The sequence below is a fragment of the Nestor notabilis genome, unplaced genomic scaffold (assembly GCF_000696875.1).
Source record: "Nestor notabilis isolate BGI_N333 unplaced genomic scaffold, ASM69687v1 scaffold13398, whole genome shotgun sequence".
Lineage (NCBI taxonomy): Eukaryota > Metazoa > Chordata > Aves > Psittaciformes > Psittacidae > Nestor > Nestor notabilis.
In genome coordinates, this window is record NW_009941563.1 from 24,985 (window position 1) to 35,977 (window position 10,993).

The 10,993-nt window shown below is 44.3% G+C and overlaps 1 protein-coding gene across 1 annotated transcript in view; it reads right to left on the bottom strand.

Annotated features, from left to right (window-relative positions):
• Positions 1-10,296, bottom strand: part of ZNF592 (zinc finger protein 592) — a 33,771-nt gene extending 23,475 nt beyond the window's left edge. The window contains exon 1 of the mRNA XM_010020970.1: positions 7,983-10,296. Coding sequence (XP_010019272.1) covers positions 7,983-10,295 — 2,313 coding nt within the window. The 5' untranslated portion in view covers position 10,296. The remainder of the gene's footprint in view (positions 1-7,982) is intronic.
• Positions 10,297-10,993: the final 697 nt, after the last annotated feature.

The window sequence follows — 10,993 nt, forward strand, 5'->3', positions numbered from 1 at the left end:
TCATTTGTATTCCTGTACCCCACTCACTGCCCAACACACTCCCAAACCTTGTGTCCTCATCAGACCTTCACCAAGACTGACTCCTACACACACACATTTAAATCATCCCAGGACACCAGGGTGCTTAAGCCTCAATAAAGTAAGGCATTCAATTAAAACCTTATTTACTGGAAAATAATGCTGTTCAATAAACACAAAATATATTCTTGTGTAAGTGTAAAAATCCCTCATTAAAGTGTCAGTGTAGACTTAGAAACTTGACAGTTTTAGGAAACAAAGTAGAACTGCAATGGAAAAAAGCCACCAGCATCACAGATCTTAGGCAATTTTGCATCAAATAAGCTTAATCTCAGTTCACAGTGAGAAGACACCAGAAGCTGCCCCCATGTCAGACAGAGCCAGCTCTAAGATGCACCTGTCACTGACCAAAGCTGAGCCCATCATCAATGAGGGCAGTGCCTTGGTAGTAACATATTTAAGAAAGGGTAAAAAAAGCTGTGCAACTCCTAGGAGAAATGAGAAGATGTGAAAGACAGCCCAGCCCAGCCGGCACCACAGTGGGTGAAGAAGGAAGAGGTGCTTCAGGCACCAGAGCAGGGATTCTCCTGCAAACCACCATGAATACCATGGTGATGCATGCTGTCCCCCTGTAACCAGTGAAGGACCACAGTGGAAGTGCCCTGAAGGAAGGAGGCTGTGACCCCATGGCAAGCCTGCGCTGGAGCAGGCTCTTGTCTTGGCAACTGCACACAGATCTCCAGTTCCTCATGTTTATTGCCCATGTTGTGTGCATTAGCATTAGATACTTCAGAGGATCATCTCCTCCTTGTACCCTTTTCCCTCTCCTGCAGCATTAAGTGGGCCTGCACCTGGGCTTTCATCCTCTGCCCATCACTCCCAGAGCTCTGTGGTCAGTCTTGGTATTCTCCAGGTTGCCCTTGGCAGCATCATTGATGCCCACATGGAAGAACAGAGGAGCAGGAGCTTTCCTCTCAGTGCCAGAAGACACCGGCTTCCAACTTCAGCTTCCATCCTACCCGAGACAGACCCTGCTTTTGGCTCCTGTTGTCCCCTCCTCCTTGCTCTCAAGCTGTGCCTTGGACCCCAGTTTGCACCCATGCTCATTCTCTCCTTCCCCCAAGCTGGTCTCACTCCTCCAGAGGCTGTAGGATTACCAGGGCCAGCAATCCTGGGCAGGGAAGGAGGAGAGGGTGGGATTGTCACCTTGTGTGGCAGTGATCACACACTGATTTAAGCAGGCAATTGAGCTGCACCCAAGTTTTCTTCCTCCCTGTCCATTCCTTCACCTCATCCTGATGCTGTGTTTTGGCCTCAGCGCAAGTTCTGGCTCCTATCCTGCCACTCATCTCTTTGTCTGTGATCCCAGCAATCCCTGCCTGGAGCTCCATTCCCTCAACATGCTTTCATCGTAACACCCTCCATCCCTTTGCTTCTGCAAAATGCAGAGGGAAAATCTCTATATAAAACAAAATCTGTCCTCACTTGTACCCAAGGACTGCATCTGTCCTCACTTGTACCCAAGGACTCCCCCTTGCTTTGGGAGAGGGAGAAAGCAGTGCTTGATGGGGCCAAGGGAACTTTTGCTGATTTTCAATCCTCTTGTTTTCTAAATTAAAACATGAACATGGGGAGGGGAGGGAGAGTTAGAGGTGGGGAAGGAAGAGAAAAATAGCAAAGATATGGCTGCTGTCTTTCTCCTTCTACTTTGCTGCTGGGAAATTACCAGTGCAGCATGTGGTCCTACTAGCTTCCGGCAAGTTTTAGCCAATAAATTATAAAACATTGATTTAGGAGGGGGAAGGAAGAAGAAAAAGAAAAGGCAGCAATAAAATTGCTTTTAAATAACTCCAGTGTAGGTGGTGCATAAACAGGATATGTCACGACTCATTGAATAGTTCTTACTGGACAAATAAAGGGTGACAGAAGAAGAAAGGGGGGGGCAAGCAGAACAAAAGCACAAAGATGCAAGAAAAATCAGTGGTCCTTCATTTGCATTTTGGACTTGATATTCAAGTTCCTACCTACTTTGGTGGATTTTGGGTGGTCAAGTCAAAAAAGACACACAAAAAAGTATGAAACATCTCTGGTTACCAGTAGATGGACAATTATGCCCAAGAGGGTCAGGAAGTACTTTGAATTCTTGCATGTTATTGTGCACTGGTCTGTCATTGCCAAAAAACCAAACAAGCTCTGTCTGAAAAACCAGTTTGTGGCTTTTGTTTGTTACTTCTGCTGCAAACCTCTTCCAGAATTCACTCCTCTGATGACTGCCGACCATACTCTGATTTTCAGTGTAAATCTCTTTCAGTCTGTTATTTCAGCATTGTTGCCCCTAAATTTAAAAAAGCTCTTTTCTATAAACATCACATCACATACAGTGTCCTCTGTATCTACTCTCACTCCATCAGGAAAAGCACATCTAAGATGAAGGCACCAGGAGCTGCAGGGGTTTTGTTCATCTCCTGTAATTTGAGTCCAGCCCTGAAAAAGCTACAAAACCTGCCAAATGCTAAGGAACTACCCAGGGAGATCCCTGCAAGTACAGGAAGCTCTTATTTTCAGATACAGTTTCTGGTGGACAAAAAGTGCCACAACCCTCACCTTAAGACTGTGTCCACTTCAGCACTGAAGGAAACTCACCCTAATTTACCAGGTCTTTGCCAAGCTGAACTCAAAGTTTTTTTTTATTTCCCCTCAAGAGATACTATTTCCAGCTCTCTGGTCATTCTTCCCTCACTTATTCCAGGTTATCCCAAACAAACAAAACAATACACTTTTCTCCAGCTAGGTTATTTCTAGTGGTGACAGGGAGTATTAATGCAGCCTGGACTGGTACTGCAGGTTGAATGTAAATCCCCTGCACAAGTATCATCCAGGTCATTCAGACCAAACAAAAGCACCCTGCTTTTCAGTTGCTACATCCCATTCCTACTTGGTCATCAGGATCATCTATGTCCTCCTGAAAAATATTCCCAATTTTCCATAATTTCTTACTCTTTAGCAAATTTTATCCACATGTTCGTGCTCCAAGGTCCTTAATACAAACATTCACTGCAGAGGTATCCTATAAGCATCCCTCAGGAGGTCTCACATGCAACCCATCCCCAGTTGCAGTTTCCTCCCTTTTACCCAATTCTGCTCCAACCCCTCATAGAATCAACCAGGTTGAAAAAGACCTTTAAGCTCATCCAGTCCAACTGTTCCCCAGCACTACCAAGGCCACCACTAACCCATGGCACTGAGGCCTCATCTACACGGTGTCTGAACACTTGCAGGGACAGTGACTCCAGCACTGCCCTGGGCAGCCTGTTCCAATGCTTGAACACCCTCTGGTCAGCAGTCTAAACCTCTCCTGGTGCAGCTTGAGGCCATTTCCTCTGGTCCTATCACTCGTCCCTTGGGAGAAGAGATCAGCCACCTCCTGGCTCCTCATGACTCAACTTCTTCAGTACAGCTGTTCCCCATGTGGCACTAACAACCAGGTCATTGAACATCAAGGAGATGAGTATCTACTCACTTCTCTACTCCAAAAATATTTTACAGAAGATGTAGTTAATGCCAAATCAGTCTAATACACATCTATTTAATTACCCATTTTTTCCCCCTCAAAAGAAGTCTTGCTCTAGAATGTAACACTGCTGTAGTCAGACCAAACAGACCTGAAGCTATACCAAACATCTGCTACAACCTTCTGAACATGTGGGCTAGCATAACGTCTGCATAAAGCACAGCTTCTACTTTGAACAAAATCCAACCTACCAGATACTCAAATTCACATACTGCTTTCTTTTTGCTGTTCTATGACTGAAAAACAGTAAACAGACCCCATTGTACACAAGCTTGCAAAAATTGCAAAATTGGCCTCATTGGTCTCCAAAAAAAGGCAAAGTAACTATAAGCCCTTGAGATGATCCACTCAAAACATACATCCACTAAATCCAGTTCTATTTCTGAAGTGGATTAGCTCACAATTCTCAAAGCCTGTATCCTCACTGTAAGCCACAGAGATCCCACAGCTGAGAGCAACTGCCTTCATCTTATACATATTTGATATAAAAATTAGCCAGGTAGGATTCCCCTGCTGTACTTTAAACAACTGCAATCACATAGACACCACGAGTCTAAAATGTATTAGTATTAAGGCCAAGATCTCAATCATTTTTCTGAACATCTTTCCACTCCACCTTCTTAATCACAGCATCACCTCCTTCTCTGCCTATTCACTTGTTCAAAATCTCTTCTTTTCCCTGCTGCCTATACCACATCCATATCTATCTTCCTTCCTCCAAAATAACTGTGACCCAGCCATGTCATTCTCATTTTGCACACACCTGGAAAAGTCATTTACCCCTTATCTATCCTATTAATATGGGCTTTACTCAAGGCCCTTCAAAAATGTAATACCAACTATTTCCCAAGCCATCAACTGGAACAGACAGAAAACCCAACAATCACCTTTAAAATAGCTACGGGGAAGTGTAAAGATGTCAAAGTAATTCACAAAGCCATGGTAAGAAATGCCAACTGAAGTAAGAAGTTTTAAGTATCAACACAGGATAAGTCTTCCCATAGAGCAAAGCCAGCTTACGCTGCTCCCCCTCTCCAATCCAATCACTGTTGCCTCTGACCACAGCTTGCTTGTCCTTCAGCTTCTGGATAACTGAAAACATCATACTGAAAAATAAGTATTTTCCTGCTATTTCTTTTCTTCATCAAGCCTGCTGGATCAACCCTTCCTTCTTAACAAGGTGACGTACCCATTCCGTATCAGGTCTAAAAAGGGTTTTGAGCTAAAAGCACTATAACTGAGCACTTCAAAATCTGCTCTGTTTCCCAAGTTACGGTTACGTTAGCTGTGCCTGTCATGGTTAATCATCCAGATTTGGGATCATTTAACAGAAAAGCTTCTAAGAACATTGATCTAAAATTCACCTAGCTTATTTTCCATAGGTCAGGGGCCTCCATCTTCTATTACAAATCCCGGTGCTGCAGATAAATCACTTTGACCCTTCATCTTCAGCCAAAGATGCTCCTTCTCTTATGCATCCACCCAGCCTTCCCAAGACTCCTCTTTTTTGGGGTAGTCTGGTACCAGGCATCTGAATAGTCACAGATAAGCTTTAGGCCATAATACAGGGGGGACCTACCTGACTGCTACATCTTGAAGCTCTTGAAAAGGCATTAATCAAGCCATAGCTTTGGATAGAAAATATCAAGATACTCCATGCTTTCTCAAGGAGAAAGCGGCATGGCAAAGAGCTTGTGTCTAAATTCTGGGACTGAGTAAGAAATTAATATTTAAAAAATCCAAAATATTGCAGTGCAATTTTCTGTTAGCTTTAAGGAATTACTGCAATCTCTCCCCCAGACCCCATACAGTTGCTTCTAAACCAGTGTTTGAATATAGTGAGAAAAACATCAGGTGTGAAGGAAGAAACACACACCGGTTTTTGCTCAAATGTGCAAAATCATGATAAATACTAAATAGTCTCTCGATATCTAGGGATGCAGTTCACATCTGAGCTTGCCCACAACTGTTAATACCATTGCAGATTGTCCTGCAACGGCAGCGTGCTCCAGATCACGCCTGGGTACACAACAACCAGCGGTGTACCTCATTTTTTAATTAGAAGTACCAGTACAGAAATCAAGACCTTCTGCCATGGAGACATAAAGGTTTAATCCACTACGGGGGGCACCAAAAGATTTGTTATGTTGCATACAGATGTTACAGCAATGCCTTCCTCAGCAACACAATTTCACTGCCACTCTAGAGATGGAAACCAGACTTTTCAACCACTTCCACCACATAAAAAGTGTTCTGTAAATACACATTGATCACCTCCAGCTCTTATCAATATTCGTCATTTTCTGACCAAAATAAACTCATCAACCCAAGAAATCAGCTTCATTAACGCAGAGTCAGGGATATCCACAGTATCTTCTTGGAATGGGTTCAGCCAGTTCATGTTTTCCTGTTTCAGGAGCTTGCAATGCATACTCCAACAGCCTTATCTATGTCCCTCTATCACCGTGTCTCATATCAGACTCACGTTCATTAACACCCCTGATTGGCAAAACCTTTGGCTTCTCATGCCTTGTTATGCAGTGTGCTACCAAAGTGAGACACTTGGCAATCCACACCTTCTCCCTTGAGCCGCACAGAGAAGCTAAGCATGGCACCCATCTGCTGCAGACCACTGAATTTTACCCATCCTGGACCTCTTAGTCCAGTGACACCAAATACCGTGGGTACTGCTAGAAGGCAGAGGGATGGTTTCCATTAGCTACTGCTAAATCTGGAGGCACACAATTACAGGCATATGGGTACAAACTCTTATTTCCTTTAGAAATGAAACAGCTTTGCTGAAACAGATGTTCTGGGAACAGCATGGAGACCACCAGGCAGCCTGGAGGACAGCAGATACAGCAGAAAAGGACTCCCAGAGCAATGCATGCATCCCATTGAGCGTAAGCACAGGAAGATGAAACAGGGAGGAGGAGATGGTTTTACAACACCTAACATTGCCTCTTTTCCCAGTTTGTCAATGCTTCTACTCAGAAAAATACTACAAAAATAATCTCCCATCTAGCAGGGCTAACTTGAAGCAAGAGGCTTAAACTCTTCATTAAGTTACCGAATAAATTATTTGATTATAAGCTAAAAATCCTTACTAGCAAACATTCCTTCTTTCTTTAAGGAGCTCTGGAATTGATAATCCCACAATAAAAATAGGAAATACATTTTTAATGTGACCAATTAACATTTTAGCATCACCTGAAGGTTTTCATTCCAGACTGCTGACATTTCCTAAAACTGCATTACAGTTGAAGAGTTAAGTTTGGATGTTGACAGAGCACAGTGCTCGCTGCTCTGCCTCAGAACAGAGTTCTGTGGCCACGCCGATGCCTTCTGGCCTCACCAGTTTTTACAACATAAAAACCATCCAGCCATAAGATTTTCCTCTCTTTTTTTTTTTTTTTTTTAATTAAAGAGAAATATAACAAAGAATCTGAACGTGACCACAGCGACCTCAATACTCCTGCAAGCCATTTAACAAGCAAAGGAAAGCTCTGGAGTAAGCAAGTACTACAATGACCATGGCAGAGACTGGCAGTCATCTCCTCAAATGTCTCGTGTTGGCATAGAGTCCTTGTTTGTGGAGCTTGTGGAAGAGACTGCACTGGGAGCCTGCCAGCTAAAGCTTTCACCTCATCTAAAGAGATAAGGAGAAAGGATTCCTCCTCCTGATCAACTTGAGGTTGGCTTATATTTAAACAGGACTTACCCTATCTTCCAAAACAGAAAACGTAAACAATGAGTATGGTCTTGGTACAGAACAAAGAGCATCTCCTCCTCTTCATCAGTAGAAACTTAAGCTGGAGTTTCAAAGAGGATTCAGACCCTGCATCTGCACCCATGAGGGAGGTCTGCAAAGGTGATGGAGACCCGAGCAGGGCAGCACTGCAGCAAGGCAGGAAGCCACTAACAAGGCTCTTGAGCCCTCCTTTAGAAACATGACTCGTCCCACAGAAGACGTTACACAGAAGATTCTGGCACAAGTTCTAGGAAAGGTAAAATTAAATTGTGTCAGAACTCCTCCAGCCATGCTTGGAGCACAAAAACCTCAGGTAACTCTCTGCTGGTCCTCCCCTACAGCACTCTTACACACCTTATCCAAGTGATCTTTGATCTCCAACACCTTCCTTTGATGATCAAGGATCTCCATTGCCTTCTTACTACCCTCTTTTTGCTGGCAAAGGGTAAAAGGAGGACAAGCAAGCAACATGAAAGCTCTTCACACGCACATGCGTGGGCTCATGTGTATCCCAAATCCTCTCCACAAGCACTTTTTTAGGCAAAGCGACTCATTTGCCACTAAGATGCCTATTTTTCCTCGAGAGGACAATCACTTTAAGCTCACAGAGATTTAACTAATAACATTAAAATGATGACTTACCAGTCTCTCATTATCTTCTGAGGTTCTCTGGTAATGAGCTGCTAAAGCAACATAATCCTGCGCCTGCTTGTTACACTCTAAACACTTAAGTCCGTGACGGATTAGTCTCAATGGGTCCGTATAGAGAGGCAAGGCTGGCTGAGCGTTAGCAGAAATTCCTACCCCGCCTCCTGAGGCAGCACTGGTCTTACGAGAAGGAGAGGGTGAGTGCAAAGTCTGAGGAGCCAGAGAGGCTGAAGAGCTCACAGGAGAAGGTGAAAACATTTGGTCTAAGGAAATCGGTTTCATTAGCAGCTGAGAACACTGCATGATAAATCCTTTGCTCTTATGATCTCTGGCATGTTTAAGCAAGCTACACTTATTAAAAAAAAGTAGCATAGTTGAACACTGAGTGCACATGACTTCGATATGAACGCTTCGTCTACTATAGTGTTGAGTCAGGCTTTTCTCTAAGGCAAATGAGTCCCCACATTCCAGACAACAATACCCAGAGGCAGGTAAATTAATACTGGTATCAGGTGGAGGACTAAGGTTTGGAGTATATATCGGCACCGGATTGGCACTGTGTAGTACTTTATTAAAAGCTTCCACGATGACAGGAGCAGCTTTCTTGACTTGATGCACCAGAGGCACAGACATCTGTGTCACCTGAGGCTGACTTCGCCTCTGTGCGGATGACTTTGCCGTAACAGAAGCAGCAACGCTATGTGGGACCAAGTTGAGATTTGCCAAGTGCACAGCTTTGGGAAGAAGGCTGGAGGTGGCAACACTGGATGGCTGCATCACAATACCCTGCTGCTGTCTCTTAACACCTACTTTTATGGCACCGCTACCGCAGTTTGGTAGTGGAGATAAGGACACAGCACACATGCTGTTTGCGGTATCTGTTTTCATACTGCCTACGTAAGGACTTGTTATGTTTGACAGCTGGACAGCCACAGTAGCCCCATTTTTGGCTGAATTCTTGCTGGCCTCACTTTCCATAACTGCACTATTGTCAGGGGATGGGAAAGATTTGATAAACTCTTCGGCAGATGAGGTTTCCACAGGCGACTCTTCTGAAGATTTGCCCAACTCATCGTTTTCTGGCAAAATTCTAGTTACAGTTCTTTTAATTTCACCAGAAGATGTCTTGATAGTCTTTATTCTAACCTTGGGAATAGCTGGCGGAGAGCCAGCTGCCAAGGAAGGAGAGCCTTTCCCACTGCTGTCACTGCACACGCTTCGAGGACTCTCGGGCTGCTTGCTGGCCTTCCTTACCACCTCTAAGGGGCTTCGGGGACTCTTTGGCGACTTGGGCATTTTTGGACTTCCCTTCATCCCATCTTTAAAAGGACCAGGTTCCTTGGTAAGATTTGGTTGCTCACCTTTTGGAATACATGTAACTTTTTTGGCCTGAAGAGCTACTAACGCTGCCACGCAGGATGACAACTTTGAATGAGTTGGCTTTAACCTCTGGCGAGGCGGTACTGATGAAGACATGTTCAGCTCGGGCACAGACCCCTTACTTTCTCCTAAATTATTGTGAGGGAGGTCTCCAAACACCAGGCCTTCTCCAAGAAAGCTATTGGTATCTACCAAGTCCTTGCTTGACTCCACAAATCTCTCTGCTGCTTTGTCTTGTTCTCTCCTGCTCATTTCTAGCCTATTTGCCGGCTGGCAGTAGATTTCCATCTTTTGTTCCTTTTTACAGTACTGATCAAACATGCTTAATTCAGGCTCTGGCACCTTTCTAAGATGATCTAGTACTGAAGCTCCTGTTGGTATATACATTGAAGGTGGTGGAAAATATGGTGTTTGGGCATGTTTGGGTTTATCACCAATGCTGTTCTCTTTGAATGCATCCTCTGGTTCAGGGCTGGAAATGGGGCTAAACTGACTAAATGTTGGCAAAGGCTCTGACTTGGACTGCTCCAGTTTATCAGAGTAACTTCTCGAGCTGTCGCCATTAATAAAAGTTGACTCAAATTTGCCATAGTTATGCACTAAAGCATGAGCCTCTGATGGCAGATCGGACCCACGAAACCCATTGTGTAGCAGACCAGTCCCGAGGTGATTCCCCTCCTTTTCTGCTTCAAAGGACTCCTGACGACTCGTATTCTTCACTATCACACTCACAACAGGAGTATCAGAGGGAGGCAAAGAATGGGATAAGGACACATTCTCATCAATGCAGATTCCTGATGACTTCAGGTGATTCTCATTCTCCTCCCCAGCTGGTGGGATGGTCTCCTTGGTATCAAGGCTCGTTGGATCAGGGATGTCAAAAGCAGCCAAGAGGTCATCAAAGTCTGGGGTTTTCATGTCCCCCATGATGAAAGCTACAATTAAAAGCAAAAAAAAAAAAAAAAAAAAAAATACTTAGTCAGGTATATCTTCCCCCAAGGACAGACTTTGTAAGACTCATTTGCATAAATATCTTATGTGACAAAACCCACAACTGCCCAAAACACTAACACAGCAGGTACAAAGGCTAGAAACACCTGCAGCAGACACTTCAGTTTCCATTTTAACTATTCCAAGATTGACTGTTTATACACAAAGATATTAGCCTAGCTTTTTCAACACAGCTTTCAAAACACAAGTGACATTTGTAGGGTATTGCTGGGAAGGAACCTCTCCTGCCCTTGCTGCACATGGAGGATCAGCAAAAGCTCAGGTCCCATCCTGCTTGATCTGGCAGGGTAGGTGACAAGTGTCAGAAGCCTGTCCTGCAACACAACCTGCCCCCTCTGGACTGTGAGCAGAGCTGCTCCTGGTGCTTCAAGCAATGTGGTGGGTCCCCGAGAACAGAGCTCGTTCAAACATGACCTTTTAAATGACACCAAAGCTCGTGCAGGGGACATCTTTTCAACCTGTCAGATGCAGCTCTACTCCAAAAACAGCCACTGCCATAAGCCTCCACAGAAAAGATCCAGAAGAACATCAGTGCTGGGTTTCTTTTTCATTTGGCTGGTTTTTTTCAGAGGTAATAGGCAACAATCGCTGCTGATTTCTCAACAGATTCTCTG